Below are 26044 nucleotides of genomic sequence, written 5' to 3'. Positions count from 1 at the left end.
GCTGCAAAGCTGCTTTTCCCACCCAGCACAAAGAAGTCAGGGGCAACAGAAAATAATTAGAGACATTCATAAGTGCATTATTTTAGAAATAGACTTTATTTCATTGCGAGAAACTGCAAGCTGTGATAGAAAACTACTGATCATTCTGTGAAAAATGGACAAAATAAAATCAGCATGATTTTTTTTTTCTTCCTCTTTTTTCTACCTCTTCCCTTTCCTTTGTGCACCCTGGCCTACAGACAGCCTAAGGAACAACTCTCCCTCTAGCCCTTGCTGCGCTTCACCTCAGTGACCTTGTACTGAGGTGGGGCACGGTGGAACCACTCGGACCAGGAGCCATCATAAACTGCCACATCAGGCTTGCCGCAAAGGTAGGCTGCCAAGGCAATGTGGCATGCAGTGACACCTTTGCGGCATGTGGCAGTCAGTGGCTTTGAGAGATCCACTTTCTTCTCACGGAACATCTGCTGAATCTCCTCAATACTCTTCTCGTGGCCGCTTTCTGTTAGGAATGTTGAGAAGGGCATGTTCACAGCACCAGGGATGTGACCGGATTCCAGCCCTGCAAGAGCAAACAAGAAGAAAAAATATGAGCAAGGAGTCATTAATGTGGGTGATGAGGGATAAGAGACACTAAAGAGACATCGCTGCAGATACTCCCCAAGATGCTCAGTTGTTTCAGGTGGTGATGGAGGTGCAAAACAGTTTGCGACTAAAAAGAGGGCAAACGTTATTTAACTTGGCTAAAGTTATTTAGAAAACTGTTTCCCCCCAAAAGCAATAGGAGGTAGGAATCTGAAAGCCTTGGCAGCTCTAAATATGACAAGAATCAAAGAGCCATGACAGGAAAGATCCTAGCAAAGGTATTATGCACACCTGCATAAAGAGAAACACAGCAGTATATTTCTGACCTTCCTTAAGTATGCCAGCATCATGTAGGGACACAGCATTCCTGTGTCACATTAAAATCATGCTTCAGAAAAATAAAGCAACCTTAAAGTGATAGACTGATTACTGATAGGGCAGATATACCAGGGCAACAGAGCCAGAGGAGTAAGAATTTAAAGTTTCTATCACTTTTTATCTACCTCATGGATGAAATCAGTGTGAGTTCTGTTTCTCAACTGGTAACACTAACCAGTTAAGCTGAAACTTACATCTCAAGAACAAGTTCTCCAGAGAGATGCAGGTACACAAATACAATGGATGAGATTTTCATCACATCCTTGAAACTCTCACCATAGGTTTAATTGAAGTCTATTACATTCAACTCAAGTTTTTCCACAGACTCTGAGAAGCTTTAGATGAAGCCCTGTCAAAGCAGGAAACACTAAGTATTACCTTGAATGGCTCCTTGCTAGGTTTGAATTTCTAACAAGATAGCCCTGGGAAAGTTGCAAAAATGGTAATCTTTCATTTATAGCTTTCCACTTCTCTAAGGCATTAGAGTAGCTGATCTCAGGAGATGGGAAGAGATTGGAGCAGGGAATCTTTGTAGTAGCCAAAAGATTAAAGTAACATTTGGTCAGAGACTGGTATCACCATAATGATGCTGCAGTTTCATCGCTCATGCAAAATGATGTCATGACATGACAGGACATCCCACAAGGAAACAGGATTATAAGGTCCTGTTAAAGAGGGGATTTTTGCTCAGCTGGGCAAAACTAGGAGCTTATAGGCAGCCAAAGCTCTCTAGAGAACCTCTAGACAGCAAAATCTCTCACGGTTCAAGATGGACCCACTTGATTCATCCTGAGCGTCGTACAAATCTGACACTGCTGCACCAACACAGATAAATCTGTGATAATAACTGCAGCCTCATATCATCCTAGGGCACTGGGGAAGTAGTCAAAGGTCAAGAAGTCCTGGGGGCTGAGCAAGAGAGGCCAGTCCTTGCTCAAAGAGGCTTTCTGGGTCACTGATCCAGTTCGTAGCTGTTCCAGGTCTAATGATCACAATATGTATGTTTGCATCCTCTTACTGGAGACTGCAGTCTTACATTCACCACCTTTAAACACATATTTAGTTAGGAGTAAGGCATCAAGAACTCTCATTTTAGAGTATTTTGGCTTATATCTGCAGCGAGATTCAAAAGTTTGTCAGAGTCAGAAAGAGCAGTGCTCAGGCTGTGCAAGGGAAAGTGGGGGAATCTGTAGAAACAGCACTTACTCCTGTGTGTGGGCACTCGGCTGAACAAACTAGCTGACACTGCACTATCACAGCTCCTTGAACTGCTGAACAAGTGCTCTTGAGTGGCTGAGGAAGTTTTACCAGCTCCCTCTCTTCTAGCTCCCTCCCTTGGGCATCAAACAGTACTTGTGTTACTTGCCCTCTTCTCAGATTGAGATAATAATGGTCCCCTTAACCTTATGTCCAAAGTATCAGTGAGACTCAAATGGATCAAATCTGCTTTGAAGCTGCTTCCAATAGCTGGAAGAAAGGATCAAACATTACATCCATGCACGCGTGTTTCCTTTTCTCTTACTTTGCAAATCGATTTTGCTGTCAAATAAATTGAGCCCTTAGTTAAAGTGCAAATTTATGAAGGTATTTTACTCAATTCTGCCATCACTTCACATATTTTCTTGAAAAGTTTTTTGAAACCATTACAGTCTACTGATGTTACATTATGAGAGCAACAGCTAATAGGCCATTCTGTATCCCCTACCCTAAGTAAAAAGACAAGCTTTGCTAGTGTTTCTCTCCTTTAAAACCATGTTCTGATGTGATCTTATTAAATGTCTCATTTCGTTAAGCTGCAGTGTCACATGACTGATTTTTGACTTCTGTTTGGGACAGAAATTATCTGCCTCACAGATTTGAGCACATGGACATCTTTTGGTTATATACTCCATTTAAAAATGATCATTTCTGCCTCTCTCCCCTTTGTTACCCCTCACACTACTCTGTAATAGACAATATCCTCAGTGGTAAAAAAAACAAAAATGACAATAGGAAACACTATATCAAAATACTATGCATGTACAAGAAAACCCAAACATCCAGACAATCAAAAAATCCAACAGCACAGCTTCAGTATAATCCTGAAGAAAGTACACAGTCTTTCACCCAGAACCCCTGCTAACTGCATAGCAACCTTATTTACTCTCTCTCTCCTTGTTCTCTTTTTATTCACTTTGTTCCAGCAGTTTTTGTTGTTTTAATTTCCTTTGCCAAGTCTCTCTCACTCAGCTTGGCTTCTGGCAATTCTTCCTCACACTTTGTAACCTGCAATATGTTATCTTCTTTACTGTTTAATCCCCTTTTCCACATCTGTTAGGTTCTTTGCTTAAACCTCTCTTTTTTATTGGCTATTTATCTAGCTAAGAGTACAGTTCCTTCTCTCCAGACTTTCCCTTTGTGACAAAAGCTCCAAATGGAATTTCCTCTGGGCAAAAAGATTAAAGATGTGCCTTGTTCACATTTAACTCCCTGTGGTCCTGGAGCTAGCAGAGTACAAATAGCTGTTCCCTTCAAAACCCCCTCTGTTTTCAAATAGACCATTCTATTCTATATTCTACTAATGATTACATCTGACCTAATGTGAACTCACTGGAAAGAAAAGTTCAGTCCTGGCCTGATACATCCTTGTAGCCAGATCAAATAAGTCTTTGCCATTAGTCTCAAAACACTGTGCACGTACAGGGCCAGAAGAGTTGACTTGAAGAATTGGCATGATGCTCATTGTGGCATCTGATGTTTGTCAGTCCAGTCAAAGGATGGACACCTTTGCCTGTAAGCTCTTGTAGAATGAAACAGACTTTGTAAGTCTCCATCTCCATGTTGTGCCTCAGGTACTACTTCATGGACAACGTAGAGCCAGTGTGCATTACGCTACAGACTCCTCTTGGAGAAGAGAGGGATGTAGTAGTAACATCTCATTCTCCCCCCCCACTGCCACTGAACACTCAAGATAAGCAAGAGCTTTGTTTCAGAGATCTGAGAGCTTGGAAAATGAGCAGAACCCAAAGAGTAGTGTATGTCCACGGGAGACAGGGACACAGAGGAGCCCAGGAACACAGCACTATGTAGGGTCATTTAACCACTGATCAGCTGTAGATGCACACCATGTACCAACGCAAGAGTTTCTTTTTCATCCAAAGCAATACTTGTATTTAAAACCCATGGCATTCAGCTTAAAGACACGTCATTTATCTTTCTCTACCCTGGCAATTGCTGTAAACCTCTGCCGGCAACTAAAAATGAAGCATGCATCATGGCTTATTTCAAGCATTACAGAGACCTAAGTCCTAGCAAGGTAACGGTTATATAAGAATAAAACAGGGGCAGTTGATTCCTACCACAAGGAGCTGAAAAAATTAAACAGACAAAAGAGTCAGCTGAAATTAGCCTCTTCTGGAGACGGAGTTCATGGAACTGGAGAGATTAATGGACTTAATTAGGAAGTCAAGAGCTGAGGCAATAATTAAACTGAAATCACCTGAGAACACATTAAGTTCCTTAACCTCAAGACCATTCTTCTTTTCTAAATTGCAGGCTACGTTTCTTCTCCCTGATTGAATGACCCCTGTAATTAATCAGCATTGATTTCAAATTGCTCTTTTAGGTATAAGCGCTACCTTTTACCTACCACTGGTTGCAACGCAGCTATTGGCTAGCTTGGCTCAGAAAGTTGACGAGCTCTTGCAGAATGAGCAGCTGCAGATGGAGTGCTTACCCTGCTGGATCTGCTGTGAGAAGCAGAACTGGACTACCACAAATAAACTGTTTCATGCTGACTCACTTCAAAGGAAAAATCTGTTTCCAAGATGCTGTCAGGGGCTGCAGAATTTGTCATCCGGTGACAACTCCCACTTTGGGAAAGAGAATATGAAATCCATCACCACCATCAGCAAAGAATGCTTTATTCATGTTTTGAGGTTAAAATTACATCTTCACTTTGATGGGCTGTAGTAGGCAAGGAAACAGAATGAGCAATAAGCCTAACTACCTTCTCTCTCTGCAACAGCCTACTCTGTTACTCCCGTTAACTCTCCGACCTTCCACAGCACCTAGCAGAGGTGAAGCATGTTTGGGGTTCACCACAGACACTTAGGCATTTAGTATCCAAAGAGGAGCTGCAAGAAAGAAGTGGACTGACTCCTTAGCAGGATCTCTTGTGATATGACAGAGGAGAGATTTAGACTGTAGTTTTCTGTAGTTTTCCACAGTAAGGATAGTAAAGCACTGGAACAGCTTGCCCAGAGAGACGGTGGATGCCCTATCCCTGGTGATATCCCTGGAGGGACTCTGAGCACCCTGACTGAGCTGTAGGCATCCCTGTTCATTGCAGTTGGATCAAATGGCCTATAGGGGTCCCTTCCAACTCAAATGATTCTGATTTTATGTGTACATAGCCATTACAGCCAAATAGTTTTGGGGTTTGGTGGTGGGAATTTATTTCAGGATGAGACCCTCTGAGCGTAGGACACAATGTCCCACTCAATGGCTGTAAAGCAGCACACACAGTGAAACTAGTCTGAAAGCCCACCTGCAATGCAGAAGCACAGCACAGCCATTGGACCTTGCGATCTTGTTTCACATCCACTCCTGTGGAGCATACTGTAGCTCCAACCAAACCACTGCTGCTGAGTTTTTCTTTCTGTTTTTTAACTCCACTTTTAAAACCATCTGAGTGATTCTGATTTTAGGAGAAGTTATTTTGCAATATACCAAGGTTTACATTACACAGTACAGGCCTCCTTTAGGAACCAACTCAAATTTCATTCCAGGCACGCTGCTGCACCAGCTGTCCCCACTGCACAGTATTTCTTCCACCTCTATTGCTTGTGTGTCCAGTGATTGAGGTAACAAAATCAATTTTAATTTCTGTTATTTGCATCTAAAAAGAGACAGGGTGATAGCACAGAATATCCCAAGTAGGAAGGCACCCACAAGGATCACCGAATTCAGCTGTTGCCTCTATGTCTAGGATGTGTTTGGGGCTTTCCCTTCTTGTTAGATTTATGGCAGAGAGCAGAAGCACAATGATTACAATCAGAAGTTCTCGATTTGTTGGGAATCAGAGCAATAAGGAAAACGTCTCTTGAGTAACAGCACTGCCTGAAACAAACTGGGCTTTCACTAGTGCATTCATTAATGTGAGAAGTGCCTGGATTAATACAGTTAGTTTGTGTGCATCTGTTAGTACTAGATTAAGCTCTAAAGAAACCGATGAAAGCCCTCATCTCCCATTCTGCATTGTCCCATGTGCCTGACTATCTTCTGCAGGGTGTGGGAAGGAGCATTCTGGAGCCAACTGACTGCAGACTTCTGGGTGTTTTCCATTCCCTTTTCTGCTATTTTCTCCTGCAGCTTTACAACGAATTACAAGAAAAAGCATCCCGTGAGAGTGTTGGAATCCAAGTGCTCAAACACGGATCCCTTAAGGTAAATCCACGAGTTGGGTTGAGGCACGCCTGCTGGCTGGGAGCTGTTCCACCACCAACGCTCATCCTGCAACAACGCAGGGAGCAGTTCCCTCTACTTTACCTTGGTCCAGCTCAGTGCCCTGAAACCGGCCCGCAGGGCGGGAATCCACCATCTGGAACTTCTTGGACCCCACATTCTCCATCATCTCCTCGAAGGTCTTTAGCAGGGTCTTGTCCAGCTTGGCCTTAAAGACCGCCGGCGTGGGCTGGCTGAGCTCCGCCGTCACGGGGTGGCCCTCCTTCACCCAGTTCTTGAAGCCACCGTTCAGCACGGAGACCTCACGGTGCCCAAAGACCCGGAACATCCACCAGGCGCGGGGGGCATAGAAGGTGCCCAGCTCGTCGCCGTCATACACCACCACGTGGGTGTCGTTGCCGACCCCCAGGCGCCCCACGTAGTCGGCGAAGTGGGCCTCGCTCGGCAGCATGAAATCATACGGGGAGGATTTATCCCGGCACTCCTCGATGTCGAAGAAGGACGCGCCGGGAATGTGCCTCTCCCTGAACTCCTGCCGGGCGTTGCGCTCTTGCGGAGGATACCAGGAGGCATCCAGCACCCTCAGCCCTGCCCCGACCCTACCGGCCCGCACAGCCTCGGACAGCCACTTGGCGCTGACCAGCGCGCGGCCAAACGCCTGCGCCGCCATCTCAAAGCACCGAGGCCGAAGGCCGAAGCGGCGGCGGCCGCGATGGGCCGGGCCGCGGGCGGGCCGCGGCCAATCAGCCCGCGCGGGCGGGGCGAGGCCCATCCCTCCACAACACGCACAAAATGGCGGCACGGGGGCGGGTGTCACCGCCCCGCTGGGAGGGGCTCGGCTCCCGCCCCCCGAAGCGGTATAGGCCACGGCTGTCGGGGAGCTGCTCGATAGAGGCGAGGTACAGGGCCTTGTGCGTTCACACTCTGTGCGCGGGGTGCTCGGGGTGGTTGGCAGCAGGGCAATAGGTGCTGCGGGCTGAGCCTCCCTCGGCACAGGACCCATCTCCTCGGGGTCCTGGCGCTGCCTTGCTCCCTTGGTGCTATCAGTGCTGGGTGTGAAGGGCCCTGGGCATAGCTGCCCTGCTTGGTGCAAGGCTTAGGCTGAGCTCTGTGAGACACTTTATCCTCAGGGCTGGAGCATTGTGCCAAGAGAGGTTCAGGTTGAATATTAAGAAAAATTTCCTCTCCATAAGAGCAGTGCTGCAGTGGTACAGGCCGCCCAGGCAGGTGGTGCAGTCACCGTCCCTGGAGGTGTTCCAGAGCTGTGTGGAAGTGGCGCTGAGAACATGGTCAGTGGGCATGGTGGGGATGGGCTGGAGGTTGGACTGGGTGATCATAGAGGTCTTTTTCAGCCTTAGTGATTCTTTGATTGTAAATTTACCACTGTAGGCTTAGCTAGCATTTCAATGCATACACAGGGCTTTGGTACCTAAATATGTCTTTTTGTGAGGCTGGCCTCTAATATGTAGCTTTCTTGCTTTTGCAGGCAGGTGTCTCAGGTAGTCTCAGCCAGGATTTGGGAGCGATGTCGCAACAACTCCTCTACCGTGCTCTGGTCTCTGCAAAATGGCTTTCAGAAGCCATCAAGTCCAAGCAAACTGGACAGGCTTTGAAGGTTGTGGATGCATCCTGGTATTTGCCAAAGATGAAGCGTGACCCAAAACAGGAGTTTGAGGAGCGCCATATCCCTGGTGCAGTTTTCTTTGACATTGACCAGTGCAGTGATCGTACTTCACCTTACGATCACATGATGCCCAAGGCCGATGAGTTTGCAGAGTATGTGGGGAAGCTGGGTGTGGGGAATGATTCCCATGTTGTGGTGTATGATGGCAGCGACCAAGGACTCTTCTCAGCACCACGGGTGTGGTGGATGTTCCGCGTCTTTGGACATGAAGCAGTTTCCCTTCTAGATGGTGGCCTGAAGAACTGGCTGCGAGAGGGATTTCCACTGAGCTCTGGGAAAACCCAGGTAGCTCCAACTGATTTCCATGCCACTTTAGACAAGTGCATGGTGAAAACTTACGAGGACATCTTAGATAACTTGGATTCCCATCGTTTCCAAGTCGTGGATGCGCGTGTTGAAGGACGGTTCCGGGGAATAGAGCCAGAACCCCGAGATGGTAATGTGCCTGCACAGATACTGGCATAGTAAGCCAGTGGGTAGTAGGGAGACTTAATGTGTTCTGAGTTTGACTCCTGTGAAGGTAGGGATGGGAAATGTTATTTTCCTTTATGGGTAGTACTTGAAACAATGTATTCACTCTTTCTCTTTGCCCTTTGGCTGCAGCTGTTTGGAAACTCTGGAGTGGGGAAGCTATGGTTTATTTGTTGGTTTTGTTTTTGTTTTTCTTGAAGGGCTGGGATGAGATAAGCAGTTCTCATACACCTCAAAGATGTATTTTGATCTTTCCATGTACTAGTGCTCCTCTTCCATCAGAAGAGAAGTGGAAGTGCTACTACAGACAGTCTGCAGTGTGGGTTGCTCTGATGGAGGAAAGATGTGGAGGGGGTTGAGAGGAAGAACAGAACTTTAACAAAAATTAATGTTATATTTTTTGTTTAAACAAAATACATTTAACAGTAAATACCCCTTGTGAAATACAGAAATACAGAATTTTTGCAGTAGAATCCTCCCAAACAGTAGAAGTTAATTCCTATGTGTACTGCTTTTCTTTCAGGAATTGAGCCTGGTCATATCCCTGGCTCCCTGAACATTCCCTTCACCAGTTTCCTCACAGAATCTGGATTAGAGAAGACCCCAGAGCAGATCAGAAGTCTGTTCCAAGAGAAGAAAGTGGACCTCTCGAAGCCTCTGGTAGCTACATGTGGCTCTGGGGTCACTGCCTGCCACGTGGCTCTGGGGGCATACCTCTGTGGCAAGCCAGATGTTGCTGTGTATGATGGGGCCTGGGTGGAATGGTACATGAGGGCACAGCCTGAAAATATTATTTCTGAGGGAAAGGGGAAGACTGTGTAATGAGCTGCTTCATCTCTTAGTCATACAGATGCTCTGCCTTGAAACTGGATTTGGGAAAAAGATGAGTTTATATGTTCCTGGTTAAGTGTCATAAGGTGAAGGTGTTAGGGAACACATATTGGCACACGGTGCTTTGCACTTTTGCCTTCTCTGACTCTTTAGGAGCATAAAGATGACCTGACCAGCCTGCTCTAGGTGACCATGCATAAGCAGGTGGGTTGTCCAAGATGATCTCCAGAGCTCTCTTTCAACCTCAACCATTCTGTTGATCTGTGACAACTTTGCAGTTTCACATGGAGAGAGCACTGATGGCACTGTGCGAATGTTACTGTGTCAAGCCAAGCTTATGACTCAAGACATTCACCATGTTTAGTCACAGGATGGTAATATTTGTGTATGTGCCTCATGGTCTTACTCTCTGCCTTTGTCCTAGAAGCCAGCCAGACACATCAGGACTATTTTGGGTGAAAAGCCCAGGGGAAAAAAAAAAAAATAAAGTTTTTAAAGGAGGAAGTGTGGCTTCCAAGTTGACACTCGCCAAAGTTAGAGATATAGTTTGCATTTCTTGTATTTGGAGTTTTAAGTGCAATGTGTATATTTAGCCAATTTTGTATCCCTATTGCTCGAAATTCCCCCCCTTTAAAAAAAAAAAAAAAATCTGGAATTTAAAAAAGAACAAATAAACATTTGTTTCAAGGTCTTTCTGCTGAATGGTGCTTATCTAAGTGTTGCTTGGATGAATTCTTTCCAAGAAATTGTCTAGATTATTTACACGGGGTGTTTTCTTCTTCAGTGAGTAGAGCTGCTTTTCTTACCCTCGAGGAGCTCTTTGGACCTGGAAAGATAATGGTATGCCTTTCTCTTCGGTCTTTTTCCCATCTCCCTCCTTACAGTCCTTGAATGTTTGTTTTTTGTTTTTAAACTCCGTGTTAGTCAGTCCCATTTCTGTTCCTCAAAGACTGAATGTCAGTTCTTATAGCGAAAAATTGACTGTATAGGTGTCACATTCTGTCAGTGGAACATGAAGGGGAGGGGAAGAATGACCAGATTTACTCTTTTCAGTAAGTTTCCCATTGTTTCCATGAGACTTACCATGTAACCTTAAAAAACAGTGCAACTCTAACCTTCAGCAGAGTAGCGCAAAAGGGCAAGATTCTTTTTTTCCAAATGACCATTGTTGTATATTTGAGAGCTGAAAATCCCCATAGGTATCTCTGCCCATGTTCAACAGTTTGTTTTACCTAGGATTTTCTCCCTTAAAAGAAAGAAAACCTGCATTCTTTGTGGTTCACTGGTAACTTAGTTAATAAGGTTCTGTTCTGGGGCATGCAGCTACATGTGCCTGTTGATGTCAGAGATGATGTGGTCATGCTTTCTAGAGAATGCTTATAGTCACAGATTTGCAGGGTTTCTACCAAGACATTGAATCCAGCAGCTGGATGCACTTCCATTTGAGGTTTTTTCTCCATCTGCATTGGCTGTAGCCCTGGCTTATGTGGACACAGGCTCCATATTTTTTGGATCTCATGTGGAGTAAAGAATTCTGCTGTTCAGATGATTTCTTCCTTTTTCCTACCCGCTCACTCACACATACATTATGAACCTTTTCCACAACCCTGTCCCCCCCACTTCCAGTGATTGAAAACATTAAATTTCCTTGGTTGCATTCTGTGTAGCAACTCAGCTCCTCAGGTCTTGGGGCTAACGCTGCAGCAAGCGTTGAGTATACAGAGTGCATGGGAGACTGAAATAAGTGACCTTTAAGGAGGCAGAGCAAGACACAGATTAGAATAAATAATAAAGCTTTATCTTCATCAGCTTCTATTTAGCTCTTTCAGTTTAAACTTCCTGAAAGAGCTTCTTGCAAGTTGCATCACATCTTGAAAATTGCAAAGGCTTACCATTCTGGATTAGCTCCTGATCTAATTGGCTGTTTAATTTTATTCTTCCTGCTAGGGAAAGATTTTCTATTCCCATGGTTTATGGATTTCCCCACCCATCTAATTGCTGTATTTGCAAAGGCTGGTAGCAACACTTTGCTTTAATCCAAGTGGGGTAATTTTCTAGCAACTGTTTCCTGCAGTAGAAAGGGAGGGACTGGTCCATGTGTCATGTAGGACATCTGATGCTTTTTCTAACTGATGGCACTTGTAAAAGGCTTTTTAAGCTGAAGTATGGTACTGGGATAAAAATGGAAGGATAAGCACTGGTGTGAATCAGCTAGCAGGTTCTAAACTCTCTGTGGATGGGCCTCCCAATGTGAACAACAAGAACCCTGCTTTTTAAGACACCTTAAATATATTTGTACAGACAGCATTGTCTAATACGTGATCCTGTAAGAGGATCTGGCCTCTGACATCTTTTCAAGATTTTTAGCTTTTCATTGCACCAGCCAAGCTTACCTGTGGTTGGTCATTAAGGTTTAACTTTCTGGGTGTGGTAAGGAGGTGTGGCAGATTTTGTCAATATGTACAAATGGGCAAACAGGAGTACTGTGCCTGCCCTGCTTCTCCATGAAAATTATTTTCTTAGTGAAAATGAATGCATTCTTTCATTGTTCATCATTTACAGTAGATGCAGGGGGCTAGCTTTGTCTTTTATCTTTCAGAGCATCCAGCATACTGCTGCACTGCCCTTGTTTCTTTTTGGGACAAAGCAGTCCTTGGTGTTAGTGGGAATCTCTCTGCTTCCTCTTGATCCTGAGTTTCTTTCCTCTATCATGCGTGTCAGGCAGAGCTGTCTGGTGCAGCCCAGCAAGTCACCTGGAGACGACAGAATGAAAGATTTTCTTCTCCCCGTGCTCTGTGTTTTGACTGTGTGACTCTGCGGCATCCAGCAGGGCCCTTCCCCTCTCTGGTAAGTGTGCCAAGACTTGCAGAACTCAACTGCTCTTTTCCCTGCTGCCTTTAGAATTACAAAATCTTCTCAGCAGTTTTTCCGATTCCCAGCTTTCAGCAAATCTTTTACCAAGCACTTAGCTTTGCTTTGATTTCCCCTTTCAGGAGAAATGGAGAACTTCCTCCCCACAGCAAGATATTTTGTGTTTTTGGTGTATGCCCTGTTACATCATATACCAAAAATCTGTCCCAGACGGTCTTCTGATGTTTTCCCTCCCTTTAGCTGAGATCTGTTCTCAAACTGCGAAGAACTAGGAACACTGTGGGATCTGAGACAAAGTTTTCAAAGCCTGGAAACTGCAAAAGCCTATTTTGAGCCATAACAGATGCTGCCGGACATATGGAACAGCTGAGGGGACTTGCACCAGGACTAAAAATGTTCTGCAGATCTTTATATCTCTGTCTCAGTGGGTGGGTTCCCTATGGAACTGGAAACAGGGAAAGGGAGAAGTGGAGATGAGTGCATATCACTAATGTTTATAACTCTCCTCTGAAAAATTTGCTGTTGGGAAAGAGGAATCGCATATTTTGGGTAACATAGCATTCCTGGTGAAAGAGCAGTAGCCTAAAAATCAACTCTGATGTGGAAATGGGGTCATATTGACCTGTGGCTAACTTCAGGCTTGAGCTTTTCCAGCTCTGTATAAATTTGAGTATTTGAGGTCAACATGTAAACTTTTAATTGGTATATTTTATTATCTGCAATGCTTTTATAGACAGCAAAAGCAGTCTGGGACTTGTGAACAAACAGTCTGGTCAATGAATAACCCTGTGCCTCTTTCAGAGCACAGCTCAGCTTTGAGAGTTTGAGTATTCCCAGCCCTGCAGGGATGACCATGGTGGCAATGGCTTGGGTCTGCTCTGCACCTGGCAACGTAGCAGTGTGTGCATTATGTGAAGCAGTAGTAATGGAGATGGAGAGGAAACACTGCAGCTGCCTCGTAGGTTCACACATGGATCTGAATTCAGTGGGAAAGGAAAATCTCAGAACCACAGAATCATTAAGTTTGGAAAGGACCACTAAGATGACATAGTCCAACCTCCATCCCACCCCACCATGCCTACTGACCATGCCCTCAGTGCCACATCCACACGGCGCTGGAACACTTCCAGGGACGGTGACTGCACCACTTGCCTGGGCAGCCTGTGCCACTGCAGCACTGCTCTTTTGGAGAGGAAATTTTTCTTAATATCCAACCTGAACTTCTCCTGTCACAGGTTAAGACCATTCCCTCTCATCCCATTACTGTTGCATTGGAGAAGAGGCCAACCTCCAGCTTGCTATAACTTCATTTCAAGCTATGAGAATGATAAGCTGACTCTCCTCTTCTCCGGACTGAATAATTCCAACTCCTCCAGTTACTCTCCATCAGACTTGTGCTCCGGTCCCCTCACGGCTCCATTGCCCTTCTCTGGATATGCTCCAGGGCCTCAGTGTGTTTCTTGTATAGAAGGGCTCAAAACTGAACACAGTACTTGAGGTACAGCCTCACTAGTGCCAAATACAGAGGGATAGTCACCTCCTTACTCCTGCTGATTGCACTATTTCTGATACAAGCTGCAATGCCATTGGTCTTCTATGCCATCTGGGCACACTGCTAGCTCATATTCAGATGCTGTTGACTAGTAACCCCAGATCCTTTACCTCCAATCAGCTTTCCAGCCATTCTGCTCCAGTCCTATAATGTTGCATGGTGTTGTTGTGACCAAAGTGCAGGACCTGGCATTTGGTCTTGCTGAAGCTCATACAATTGGCCTCTGTCCATTGATCCAGCCTATCCAGTTCTCTGTAGGGCCATCTGCAAACTCACTGAGGGTGCACTCAATTGCCTTGTCCAGACAGACAATAAAGCTCTTAAACAAGGCCAGCCCCAATACTTACCACAGGGTAATACCACTCGTGGCTGGTTATCATCTGCATTTAACTTCAAAATGCCTAAGAATGAGCATTTCTCTCCTCCTACAATTCCACATCATTGTGTAGCTCATGTTTTGACCACAGGTCTGGCCATATAAGATATCCTGCTGTCTCTGCAGTTCCTTCTCAATCCCTTTTCCCCAATTCTGGTGCCAGTCATTCTTTCACATACAGAGTTTCACCTTCCAAGAACATGTCTGTGTCTCTCACATGTACCTCCTGCTCATTTCATCACACATTTCAACACAGCTCCACTTTTTATAGGGATTAAGCATGAACAGGTTTCTAACAACAATCCCACAGTCTCACATTCCTCACCTGTCTTCTTTCTCCCCTGCCACCTTCTTCCTTCCCTGCTTCTGTGAAATCCTGCTGCATTATTTCACGCTCAACTTCCCTGTGGGCCATTTGTTCCCCCACAAACTTTCCCAAATCTCAAAGCAGCACCACTGTCTCTTCCCACACCACTGTTTCTTTCCACTAATATCCACTGCACGAGTGATAGTAATCACTGTTACTTGTAGAGGTTTGTCTTGGTCCTCCCACCTTTTCTGGTCCTAGCACACAACTAGGTGTTATTTACACACTATTCTGTACACAAGCACATTGCTCACAGTAACTCGAGAAAGATGAGCTCACTTGCATACTATGGAATTTTTCTCTTCCTGGTCCAACATGCCTGGCTCAGCTGGCAGTTAAACAGCTCTTCTGGTTGCAAGTGTACTGTCTTCCTCTCATCAGCATGTCCCATGTAGGGATTTTCCTTTGCCCAATTTGTTGTGGGCTTAATGGCAAATATCAGTGCTACTTGCCTTCCACCATAGAGAAGAGAAAAGATGGTTTCTTCTCTCCAGCGCCTCATGCCACAATGTGTTCATTAACTAAATGATCACGCAGGTTGAAACCCAGATGTGTTTGCAGTCTGCCTGAGTGGTGACACTGCCTATGCTGACACACCATGATTCCTTCTCCCACTGATGCTCCAAAACTCAACACCTCCTAAGAGCAGCTCCACAGATTCAGTGATGCATCGCATGCAATGTACCCAGCTGGACTCTTCAGGCTGTGATGTATGTATACTGAATGCTGCAGTGTCTGCAGCTTTCTGCAGGTTTTAACAGCAGGCCTGCTGGCTGCTGAACAAAGAATCTCTCAGTTTACCCCTTCCTGTTTTACCTTTGTCCTTGTTCAGGCCCACTACTTATCTATACAGAGGCTACCCAGCTTTCCCTGCCCCTGGTCTGTCTGGGCAACTGGACTGTCCCTGTGATCAGCTTTGTGGGGCTGTATGGCATTGCATACTCGTGTTGCTCTCTATAAGCTCTTGCTTGCTGTTGTCTCTGACTCTGTGGAAATGTCTTATATGTGCTTATCATCAAAGCAGGAAGAGCTGCCATTCATTATTTGAATTTACTTCTCCACTGTTCTATTGCTTAATTTTAATGGACCTTAAGAAGGGCAGCTCAGAACTATATCCAGTGATGGTGTGCAAATCAGGCTCTTATGTAGCCCACCCCAAATATTCATTATAGCATTTCAGCTGGTAATTCGCCCTGGACTGTCTTCTTCCTAAAAGAGATTTTCACTTACAATGAGAAACTCCCTGGCCTGAGGGAGTTCCAGTAAAGCTCGTACTGTCTATTGCAGAAAACAAGGGATGGGGTTGTTGTACCTTGACCTCTTTTCGTACTTACATGTTACTACTTCAGATTGAACTACTTGCCTTTCACCCCATTGCCCTTGGGTGAGCAAGTGTTGGCTACAGATGGCAACTAGCATTGGTGGAAGAAGGTGTGCTCTGAATACAGGCCATCCCTGACCCATGAGCAGCATTGGCATGGGAGATGTTGGAGAGGAAGGCATCAAAAACAAGGGATTGGATCTAAACTGGAGAGAGAGACTGAGGGGCTGTGAAACAGGCTTGGAGGAAAGGGAGGCAAGCTGAACCCTTAATAGAAAAAGGAACAAAACAAAGGCAGGGCAGATTCCTGGGAGGGGAAGATAAGGGGCGGTAGGCTGCCACCTTCTACCGCTGCATTCATATCAGGGAGCCACGGTCCTCCTTGTCTGTCTCTGCTGCAGTTGTGGCCAGAGCTCACAGGATCATATATTCCTAATACACCAGAGTGTAATGCAAAGCTTTCATATATGCCATGGCTCTGCCAGAGCCAGAGGTAGGAAGGAAACAGTCTCACAGCCCAGAGTTGTGTTGTACTGTTTGATGCTTCAGCTCAGGTTGGTGACAGTCTAAGCATCCTTTATGTCTTCTGCTCAGTGGAGAGTGGCCCAGGGGCTGCAGACTAATTTATTAATGGACCTGCTCAATGCAAATAGGAAAAAAAAAATTAATCTCTCTCTATTAATGGTCACTATAGAGCTGGCCAGCTCTTGATATAAATTAAAGGAGACCCAAAGTTATTTGATTTTACACCCTGCAGCAGCTGATCTGTTCCTGTGCTTAGATTAGTTGGAGGTCAGCAATTTCAAAACCTTTCCCTTGTTACCCTCTCTTTCCCCCCCCCCTCCTTTGCATTCCTCCACAGAAGGAGCAAAGTACAGCTATATCATCTTTGTCAAAGAGAATTCTGGGCAATTTGGGGAAGGGTGTCACTATGCTCATGTTCTGTGATGATGAAAGAGAGTGATTTTTAAGCAAAAGAAAAGAGAGAATGAAGAAAAGACAAGAAATGTGAGTAAAACATGATCTTTATTTTTCCACTAACTTCCCCCCAGTAACCCCCACCTCAAAAGACCTAAGATCTAGGTGAAAGAACAAAGTGTCTGCAGGGCACAATGGTGCTCCTGCAGTGCTGCATTGCCCTAGCAAGGAGGAACCACAGAGTTGCTTTAGGTGAAGGAAAACTTTGGGCCACATTCAGGTGAAACATCAGCCTTTCCTTTCCATCCCCGATGTGCCTGAGCTGCTGACAAGCACTATTGTGTTTAAGAGGGAGAGGGAAAAGCAGAGCTGCTGCAGAAAGAACTCATTCAGGTCATGTCCATGCCACGGAGTGCATTTGAACAGAGTCCCATGGGTATGAATTGCTGAGCTCCATGCTTGACTTGGCAGGAGGAGTGGCAGAGGCAGGGCTGTGCTCAGCAAGGAGCAATTGGCACATTGGTATCTGCATGTGGTACGCCTGGGGCAGAGGTAAAGATCCATGCAGAGCAGAATTACAATCTGAGCACTCTGCAGCCAAGACAGCAACAGAGCTGGGAAACAGTGGTCTCTGGAATGGTTTGCGACGGTAGGACCACACCAAGGGGGAGGAGGAAGGGGAACATTAGCTGAATCAGCATCTCTTCTGAGTCAGAAGAAAAATTATTCCTGCCCCCCTGCCAGCACTTTGTGCAGATCCAAGATATCGTTCCCAGAAGAGTCCCTACGTATGTTAGCAGGAAGACAACTGTCTGCACACTTTGCAGCAAGAACAGCGTGGCAACTGATGCAGCACAGTGCTGTGAGCCTGGGGTAATGTATCTCCTGAAGGGAAAGCTGTGGAGTGCAGTGCTGACGGGCTTAATCTGCTGACTGCCAGAGATCAGAGATCTTCTTTCTGACTCCAGGGATGCCTGCCTGCAAGATCCATGACTCAAAGCAAGCAAATGACTAGCTGTAGTGTCAGGGTTATGTATTACAGCATCCCCTTTTGTGGGGACGGCAGGATGGAAAAAACTACAGTTCCCAGCACCCTTTTGTGCATGTCCCTGAGACTACAGTTCCCAGAACCTTTTCATGAGCTGGGGAGGGTGTACATGGAAGTAATTGCTGAGGAATTTTGCATCACCCCCCATACTTTCAGTGCGGCCAGCCCTCGGGTAAAAACCGAAACAGAGGAAAAGCCAGGGAGCACTGAGACTGTGGATTTGCCCACACCTAATAACTGCAACACAGGGCATCCTTCTCCTCCTGGTGTCTCCCTGGGCAGACGCAGGGAGGATCCTTGCTCCTAAGGGAAACACGGCTGCTGCGGAAGGAGAGCAGACAAACTACAGATCCCAGCATTCCCCAGCAGGCAGCACCTGCGGCAGTCCCTGCATGCCAGGGGGAATGAGGATGTGGATGGAGGGCGGGGAAGAGATGAAGGGTGCTGTGGGGCTGCGCTGCACCTGGGACCCACCCCCCATTGATGCCCAGGCCAAGTGGGTGAGGCTCAATGTGGGGGGCACCATCTTCCTTACCACCAGGCAGACCCTGTGCCGGGAGCAGAAATCTTTCCTGTGTCGCTTGTGCCAGGGCGAGGAGCTGCAGTCGGACCGGGTAAGGCAGCTGCATTGCCTCCTGCACCATGCCCCTCTGAGCACGGGGAGGGCTGGAGCCAGATCCCAACAGCTGTAGGAGTAACCCAGAGAAAAATACCTTCGCTTTCTCCGCTATCCCAGAAAGAATTTTATCTTTCCAGTTACTGTCTGGCTGTGTTGTAGCCCAGCATCTAATTTCCCCACCTGGGGAAAAGCAAGGCTGTGTCCCCTCCATCACCTCAGATGTCCTGGGGGTACCTCCCAGATGTAGCTGCCTGACTCAACCTTTTTCCCTAGGAGGGATCTCTGCTCCCTCACACCAGGCCTGTACATGTGGTTGTAGGAGCTTGAGGTCAGATTTTTGGCTTTCTAAGCTGGACTGGTCCATGCTGAGATGGACATTCTGAGCATAATAATGCAGGACTTAAAATCTGAGTGAAGTTATCTTCACTATGGTCTTCTATAGAGATATAGCATATCTCAGGAGAGTGAATTGCAGATGGGTGCAGGCCAAGATGCCCCACATTTTTTCACCTCATGGTCTACCTCTTGTTGCTAGGATGAGACTGGTGCATACCTAATAGACCGGGACCCTACTTACTTTGGACCCATCCTGAATTTCCTCCGTCATGGGAAGCTGGTCCTGGATAAAGATATGGCTGAAGAGGGTGAGTCTTGAAGCTCAGAAGCTTCCCATTTAACCACTGCTGGAGCAGAACAGTAGAATTTGTAGTTGACTTCCTTGTCTTTCATTATCCTGAAGATTGGTGTGGGAGATTTGAGAAGGTCATCCTTGCAGCTCTTGGAAAGCATGTTTCCTTCACTAAGTGGGAACGGAGCAGGTGGAGAAGGCATCCTGCATGTACAGAGTCCTTATGGCTGTTAGTTGAGCAGAGGTGTCACTGAGATGGAAGCAGACTAGGTCTCTCATCCTCGATAAACTGTTTTATTACTTGTTCCTGATACACTTTTAACCAGGCTTTGTGACTGAGGTTTGTGTTAATGACTGAGTGTTTCTAATTAGGAGTGAAAACCCAGAAGACCAAACAGACCAACTGACTGTAATAAACCCCATAATTAATCAGTGACATGTAATGTATGCTAATAGTGCTCTGATGGGCTGTGGACTGCAGCAATTCCAGTGGAGCAAGCCAAACAAACCAATCCCTCATTTGATGTTGACAGAGTCCAATAGGATAACTCAGTAACATCATCATGGTGTTACGAGCCAGCAATCCCCAATGCCTCATTATTTTTTGGATGTTAGGGACTAACAAGCAGCCAATTTCAAAGACAGGCTGTGCTGTCCAGCTCTTGCCAAGCACAGTTGCTGCAGGTTCATTAGCCTTCTTGCCTCTCTTACATATTTTTACCAAGGAGTGTTTTATTCAGAGTCATTTTATGAGTTACAATGCAAAAAATACATCTAAGAAATAGTGCAGAATTGTAATCAGCACGATTCAGAGATGTTCCTTACTTATTGATTGTCACCCTCCGGTCAGACAGAGTTCAGCCAAGGCTTTTAACACCAGATCTGAAACGTAAACAGGAGTCTTGTTCTGTTCACAGCTTATCTGTTGCCTTTTGCTCCTGACACAGACAGGCTAGCATGAAACCAACCCGTTAGAGGGCTCATGGCTGAATGAGGGACTCTGAGTGGATCTGAGTCCTCAAGTAGGGACGAATGAAACCCCTACCAGCACCGTCTGCATGCTGATTTGGATACACGTAAATGTTGGTTCCTGGACTCCTTCCCTTCACTAACCCACTGAGAACCCACCTTCCTTTCCCTGATGGCTTGTTAGCAAGCAGGAGGGTCTCAGGAGAGGTGAAGGATGCAAACACCATGCAGAAAAATCAAAACAGTTCTCTATTTGCCTGCTCTGTGATAAAGCACTCTAACAGGAGGAGGATGGAATTTTTTTTCTGTGGACAAGCAAGAACAAATTGTGGTTCTCTACCTTCCAAAGAGGGCTGGAACAAAGTGGTAACTAGTGGTCACTGAGAGCATGGATCCTACATTTATTCTGCTTGGCCTGTAATCTGAAAGTCAATTTTGGACTCTCAGGGAAATCCTCTTCTTCCCTGGAAATATAATAGCAGAACTTGGCAACAACCTTCACTGTTCCTGTAATGGTAGACAGCATAAAGAAACTGGGGTGAACAGTAGAACACAACACAAGAGGGCCAGTGCTCAATTCTCTGCAGTAAAGGTTTCAAGCAACAGGAACTTGTTAAAGTTCTGAGTAAGGCTTATGTATCATTTCACCCAAGGGACATAACCTTGAGAAGTGTACTTAGAGTTGGTTCTTTTTGGCTTGTAAAACAATATGGCTGTTAACTTTGTGGTTTCTGTGTCATTCTTTCTTAGGAGTCCTGGAAGAAGCAGAGTTCTATAACATTGGTCCCTTAATCCGAATAATTAAGGATCGACTGGAGGAGAAGGACTACACAGTGATGCAGGTATTGTGGGAAACATCAAGCAAAGATAGTGAAGGAAGGAGGAAATGCTTAAAAGGAGAATGAAATCTAAAGGGAGAGCAGGCGAGGGAGAGGCAGAAAGGAATGGAAAGAAACAACTAATTAGAGTTTATTGCTAATCTCTGTTTAGCAAAATCTTGCTTGGGGACAGGCTAACACCAATTTAGTCACAATAAACAAGTTCCACATTTGTTTTGCAGCTCCAGAGGTAGTGCTGGATGTAGACTCTGAAACAAAATTGGCTTCTAGAAGAAGCCTGCTAGTTGCTGTGGTTGGCAACCCTGCACACAGCAGGGGAGTTGAAACTAGATGATCATTATGGTCCCTTTCAACCCAGGCCATTCTATGATTCAATGATTCTATGATTCTGTGTTTGTGGTGAGAGAGGAGGTGTTGTGGGAAGGACTACTCTGGTATGGGGATTCCTGAGAGTGTAATCACAGTGAAGAATGTAGGGATACTTCTAGAGAAACCTGAAAGGAACAAGTGAAGAAATGTCCGTAGAAGAGAAATGCAGAAAATGAGGCACAAGAAATCAATCCTGTGGCACAGTCACACCTTGTCTTGGCTAATAACCTTTTCAAAACTGTCTTCTGGGAATCTTGACTGATATCTCACTTTTCATCATGTCTGCCCTAGGATGTAAGCCTCCAGCAATGCAATCACTCTGTGCTTGCAAAATCCCATCAATATTTGTGGCATTTGCATAAATGACTTTGTAATGACAAATGCAAACTCCCTGTTGGAAAGAGCCCACTGTCTTCTGAGGACATTGCATAAAGCTCTCAGCTGAGTTCCTTTTCTCCAAAAGTGATAGCATCGTTCTTGCTCCCCAGAACAGCACAGTACAAGGCTTGGTTGTGCCTTCCACCCCATCTTGGATATGGTGAGAAGGATAGGTTTGTAAAGAAGGGGTGCTACCTCTTCCTTCTGCAGATGGGCAGTGGCCTTTCGTATTTGACCTCTGTCAACATCCTTGTCTGCAATTTTTTCTGTCAGGTGCCTCCTAAACATGTCTACCGCGTGCTGCAGTGCCAGGAAGAGGAGCTCACTCAAATGGTTTCCACTATGTCTGATGGATGGCGCTTTGAGCAGGTATGAGGAGGATAGAGGAGGAGGGTGAGGAGTTGTCTTTTGGAACACAGATGGCTGTATGGATGCCATACAGCCCCCAGGCAAGGTATCTTCCCTATCTGAGAATATTGGGTCAGTTGTTGATGGTGCTGTCACACCTACCATCTCTCGCCTCTTCTCTTGAAGCTTAGAGGACATTCCCTGTTTTCTGCACTTGCTCAGCCTAGTTATAAGGCCTTTCTACAGGGGCGGGGGCTGGAGTCCTGCTGTGTAGCAGGCTTCCTCCTTTACTCCCTAGGTAAAGTGGAAATTTGCAGTAACATGTTTGTTATCACTTCTTTTGTCTTCTCCAGCTTGTGAACATTGGCTCGTGCTACAACTATGGGAATGAGGATCAGACAGAGTTCCTGTGTGTGGTCTCCAAGGAACTGTACAACTCTCCCAGTGGTCTGAGCTCTGAGTCCAGCCACAAAGCCAAGGTGAGACCAACTTCACTATGGCCTTTCTCCTATTGCTTATGAAACAATTTGCTCTTGTCACCCCCTCTTCCTTTCTTCTCTCCACTGTGACTGTGGAGCACTCAGTAGTGAAATAGATGGTGATATACAGGGGCTTTATGACATTACACCACGACATTACACCAATGGCCCCAAAAAAGGAATGCGTATGTTCAAGTAGTGATGCCTGGCTGTGTGTGCCAAATAGCTTTACCAAGTGACCCTGGCACTTCTCATGCTTCTCTAAAATCTTCCTCATACCTCCTCATGACCATGCTGTGTGCTTTCCCCAAGGTTTCTGCAGCATTCTCATTCTTTTTTGAGTCCCATCTAAGTGACAGGAGGTCACTTTCTCGCCTTTGAAGGGAGGGATGGGAAAATGGGGTGTTGCATGACATCGTGTAGACACCTAGATACAAAAAGGAGCACTAGAAACTGATGGAAGCTGTTGGGCAGTGGGATCACAACACTTGTAAGAACAGCCCTTATATGTTGCTCTATAAGAAAAGTCTCTTTGCCCTCTGACCCAGCCCTGTCTTGGCTGTGGGGAAATGTCCCTTTCTATATCAGCATCATGACCATTGCTTTATGCACTTGTGTATCAGCAAGAACTTCCATGGCTCATCTGGCAAGTGTCTCCACTCTTTCTTCCCTTTGTCCTGCATGCTGGCCTGCAGAGCGCAGAGGAGGACGTGGAGGAAGAAGAGCAGGAGATGGAGGAGGAGGCAGAGGCAGAAGCAGAAGAGAAAGGTGCAGCAAATCCTTGAGGAAAAAAATAGACTAACCCCCAGGCATAGATTCATCCACCTTTCTGGTGAGAACTCACAGCTAGCAGCAGGGAAGAACTAGAGCAAGTGTGGGGTGGAGGGGACGTCCTCCCAGGGAGCAGGAGTCTATCTGGAGATAAAGCTTGTAGGGAGGGGTTGTTACCTTGGCTGCTGCTTTACGTTTTTAACTGTTTGGTTTATTTATATTTTTATTTGCAGACTGTCCATGTACTGGACACTCCCTCCTGCTCCCCTCCATCTCCATCTCTGCACTGTCACCTTCCTGGGACACCCTACCCCATTCCCCAGCCTCCAGAATTCTCCCCTCTGCTCTCTTTGCCCCTCACAGCCTCCTTCCAGCAGACCTGGTTCCCGTCTCCCCTTCCAAACCCAAGATTCTGTTTGTTCCCTCCTCAGGGCCCCATCTCTCTGTTCCTCACTTTTCCTACTCTGCAGGTATGTTACCTATATGCACTCTCAGAACCTGCCAGTTTGAGCTCTGCATGAGTGACTCACATCCTTCCCTCTTGTGGATAAAGTCCTGGTTTGTAGAGCTTGGGGAGGGGGACAAGCAGGGGAGGTTGAGTCATTTCAAAGGTCGCTTTTCTGATTCTCATCATACATGTGCCTTCACTTGCCAAGCAGTTCTTCCAGCTCTGGGCTGGAGGCTCTGGAAGCAGCAGGAAAGGTGCAATCAGGAGTAAGGAGGAGGGTGGGGAAGAATGGGGAAGAATGCAAAGCAGGCAGGGATGGCACAGGGGAATGCCTGCCATGTGGCAGCCTGCCATGCATGCCAGATCACTTCTCCTGATTGCCATCCATTCTTGCAGCTCCTCTGCCCTGCTCTGCTCATGCTTCCCTTGACATTGCAGTGCCAGAGGGTGCTGAAGGTGCAGTGGAAGCTGTGGGTCCCTGCTCCAGATGTTCCTACAGCTGTGCTTGGAAGGGGCCTCTGCTCTGCATCCTACTGAGGCTTCCCATCTGCAGCTGAACAAAGAAAGCTTTCATAGGAGCACCCCTCTCTCTAGCCAGAAAACAGATTTCTTGTTGAACTGGTGGTGCTCAGTGCCACTTTCCATCCTAGTAGGGGGGCACTTGTTAGCTGGATGGCATTTCTCACTTCCCCTGTTCAAGAGCCTCCTTGTTTGTGGCTATGGGACCCGAGTGTTATTCTCTCAAAAGGCAGTGTGTGTTAATCAGACTTCTCCCTCATTTTTCTCTTTTCACCCCACCCTCAATCCTCTTCCTTTCCTTCTTCTTTTCCCTCTCCCTTTCTTTCTTCTTTTTCCTTTTCCTTTTCCTTTCCTTTCTTTATATCTTGTTTCCTCTCTCATGTGCTCTTTCCCTTTTTCTGTTTCTTGCCCTCTTTGATTTGGTTTCTCTCTTTCTCTCTCCTTCTCTAGCATTTACAAGCCAGAGGTCTGAGGATGTGATCCTGAATCTGCACTCCAGCCTTTTAATTTCTGCTTGATATCTTTATTTTTGTACGGTAGCACATGGCAGCCCCCTGTGCCACAGTGACACCTGCAGCCCCCTTCACTCTCCACACTCAGCTGTTGACTTTTACAAACTCATATCTGCCCGGAGGAGGGCAAATGCTCCAAGGAGAGCTGCAGGAGCTGGAGCCCCATCCTTTTCCTAGCAGAATGGCTTTCTTTAATGTCACAGTGGCCCCTGCTGGGGACATCAGTGATCAACCACTGCAGAACTTTGCTTCCTTCCTGAGCACTGGTGCCCAGATGTGGCAGCATTTGCACTAGGACCACTCCTTGTCCATTCACAGTTGCAGGCAACTGGTCTGGGCTTTTGCCCAGAGGGCAAATGCAGAGACGCTGTTGTTTTTTGTTTTTTTTTCTTTCTGGGCCACCTGCATTGCTGGTGGAGTATCCCTGTGCCGGGTTTCTCCTTGCTGGTATCTCACTCCCTGTCCCCCTAAGTATCCCTACATTGGATGGGTGAATGGAGGCAGGTGTGTTCTGCCTGAGTACCTGTTGGGGATGTGTTGGTACCTGACAGAAGGTCTGGTAGGACAGGAGCATCCCTGCCTCAGAGAGCCAGGGGTTCACTTCACCACTGTGTCTGAAGATGCCAGGTTGTAGCTCCTAAATAAATCTCACACTTTCTTCCTCCTTGCTGCCTCTCATTCCAAGTGGTAGAAATTTGGCGTTGGGAGGCTGGACGAAAGGATCACCTGGAGCCATCAGAAGTTGAGCCTGACTACTGGGCACAGGGATATCTCCTGCTGCATTTGTGCTGCATCTCCACGCAGGTGGAGCTACAGAGCAGGTTTGCTAATCGCTGTCCACACCCCTAAGCTGTAATGATGAAGACTGCCTATCTTGATGACATGTTGACCCTGCTGTGTCTGGGACATAGCTGGGAGGGAGGGCAGGAAACTTGCACCAGTTTGCCAGTGCCAGGACTGGAGTTTGGCCAAGAAGATTCAAACCCCAAAAGAATTTGTAACAGAATAATCATAGAATCATAGAAGTTGGAAAAGAGGACTAAGATTATCCAGTCCAGCCACCAGCCCATCCCCACCCTGCCCACTGACCACATCCCTCAGTGCCACATCCACTCAGCTCTGGAACACCTCCAGGGATGGTGACTGCACCACCTCCCTGGGCAGCCTGTGCCACTGCAGCACCGCTCTTTCTGGGAAAAAAAAATTTCCAAATATCCAACCTGAACCTCCCCTGGTGCAACTTCAGGCCATCAGCTCTCATCCTAACTAGTAGACAATAATAAATCAAATTAAAGCAAAAAAAAAAAAAAAAAAAAAA

The 26044-nt window shown here is 46.3% G+C and overlaps 3 protein-coding genes across 7 annotated transcripts; 2 read left to right on the top strand and 1 right to left on the bottom strand.

The window, feature by feature from the left end:
• Window positions 1-69: 69 nt before the first annotated feature.
• TST (thiosulfate sulfurtransferase) lies at window positions 70-7136 on the bottom strand. Its single transcript, XM_048931208.1, has 2 exons — window positions 6493-7136; window positions 70-562 (listed from the first exon to the last, which is right to left on the bottom strand). The coding sequence occupies exons 1-2, from the start codon at window positions 7076-7078 to the stop codon at window positions 264-266; spliced, it is 885 nt and encodes a 294-aa protein (XP_048787165.1). The 5' UTR covers window positions 7079-7136; the 3' UTR covers window positions 70-263.
• Window positions 7137-7197: 61 nt separating this feature from the next.
• On the top strand, window positions 7198-10027 carry MPST (mercaptopyruvate sulfurtransferase). 2 transcript variants are annotated; one of them, XM_048959300.1, is made up of 3 exons: window positions 7198-7307; window positions 7895-8528; window positions 9087-10025. In XM_048959300.1, exons 2-3 carry the CDS (start codon window positions 7934-7936, stop codon window positions 9383-9385), a joined length of 894 nt encoding a protein of 297 aa, XP_048815257.1. In that variant the 5' UTR covers window positions 7198-7307; window positions 7895-7933; the 3' UTR covers window positions 9386-10025. The 2 variants fall into 2 exon arrangements, with proteins under 2 accessions (XP_048815257.1, XP_048815266.1); XM_048959309.1 differs by lacking the exon at window positions 7198-7307 and adding an exon at window positions 7590-7697 and having other exon boundaries at window positions 9087-10027.
• A 149-nt stretch (window positions 10028-10176) lies between these two features.
• Window positions 10177-26031, top strand: KCTD17 (potassium channel tetramerization domain containing 17). 4 transcript variants are annotated; one of them, XM_048959349.1, is made up of 7 exons: window positions 10177-10234; window positions 12116-12241; window positions 19002-19110; window positions 20814-20905; window positions 21923-22018; window positions 22351-22476; window positions 23172-25109. In XM_048959349.1, exons 1-7 carry the CDS (start codon window positions 10232-10234, stop codon window positions 23259-23261), a joined length of 642 nt encoding a protein of 213 aa, XP_048815306.1. In that variant the 5' UTR covers window positions 10177-10231; the 3' UTR covers window positions 23262-25109. The 4 variants fall into 4 exon arrangements, with proteins under 4 accessions (XP_048815306.1, XP_048815289.1, XP_048815298.1 ...); XM_048959332.1 differs by lacking the exons at window positions 10177-10234; window positions 12116-12241 and adding an exon at window positions 18230-18461 and having other exon boundaries at window positions 23172-23308; window positions 23679-25109; XM_048959341.1 differs by lacking the exons at window positions 10177-10234; window positions 12116-12241; window positions 23172-25109 and adding exons at window positions 18230-18461; window positions 25412-26031.
• The last annotated feature ends 13 nt before the right edge of the window (window positions 26032-26044 follow it).

This window comes from Lagopus muta, chromosome 1 (assembly GCF_023343835.1).
Source record: "Lagopus muta isolate bLagMut1 chromosome 1, bLagMut1 primary, whole genome shotgun sequence".
In the NCBI taxonomy this organism is placed as follows: domain Eukaryota; kingdom Metazoa; phylum Chordata; class Aves; order Galliformes; family Phasianidae; genus Lagopus; species Lagopus muta.
Note: the sequence above shows the minus strand (reverse complement) of the source record. Positions and strands in the feature narration are given on the sequence as shown.

What these genes read in the sequence shown, in the direction of transcription:
- MPST (XM_048959309.1), top strand. An exon ending in AGAGCCAGAACCCCGAGATG is followed by an intron (nt 8,529 to 9,086) that starts GTAATGTGCCTG and finishes CTTTTCTTTCAG; the next exon opens with GAATTGAGCCTGGTCATATC.
- KCTD17 (XM_048959332.1), top strand. Translation starts at nt 18,240, where the DNA reads ATGCCAGGGGGAATGAGGATGTGGATGGAGGGCGGGGAAGAGATGAAG. An exon ending in AGGAGCTGCAGTCGGACCGG is followed by an intron (nt 18,462 to 19,001) that starts GTAAGGCAGCTG and finishes TCTTGTTGCTAG; the next exon opens with GATGAGACTGGTGCATACCT. An exon ending in AGGACTACACAGTGATGCAG is followed by an intron (nt 20,906 to 21,922) that starts GTATTGTGGGAA and finishes TTTTTCTGTCAG; the next exon opens with GTGCCTCCTAAACATGTCTA.
- TST (XM_048931208.1), bottom strand. Translation starts at nt 7,078, where the DNA reads ATGGCGGCGCAGGCGTTTGGCCGCGCGCTGGTCAGCGCCAAGTGGCTG. An exon ending in GGGCACTGAGCTGGACCAAG is followed by an intron (nt 563 to 6,492) that starts GTAAAGTAGAGG and finishes TTGCTCTTGCAG; the next exon opens with GGCTGGAATCCGGTCACATC.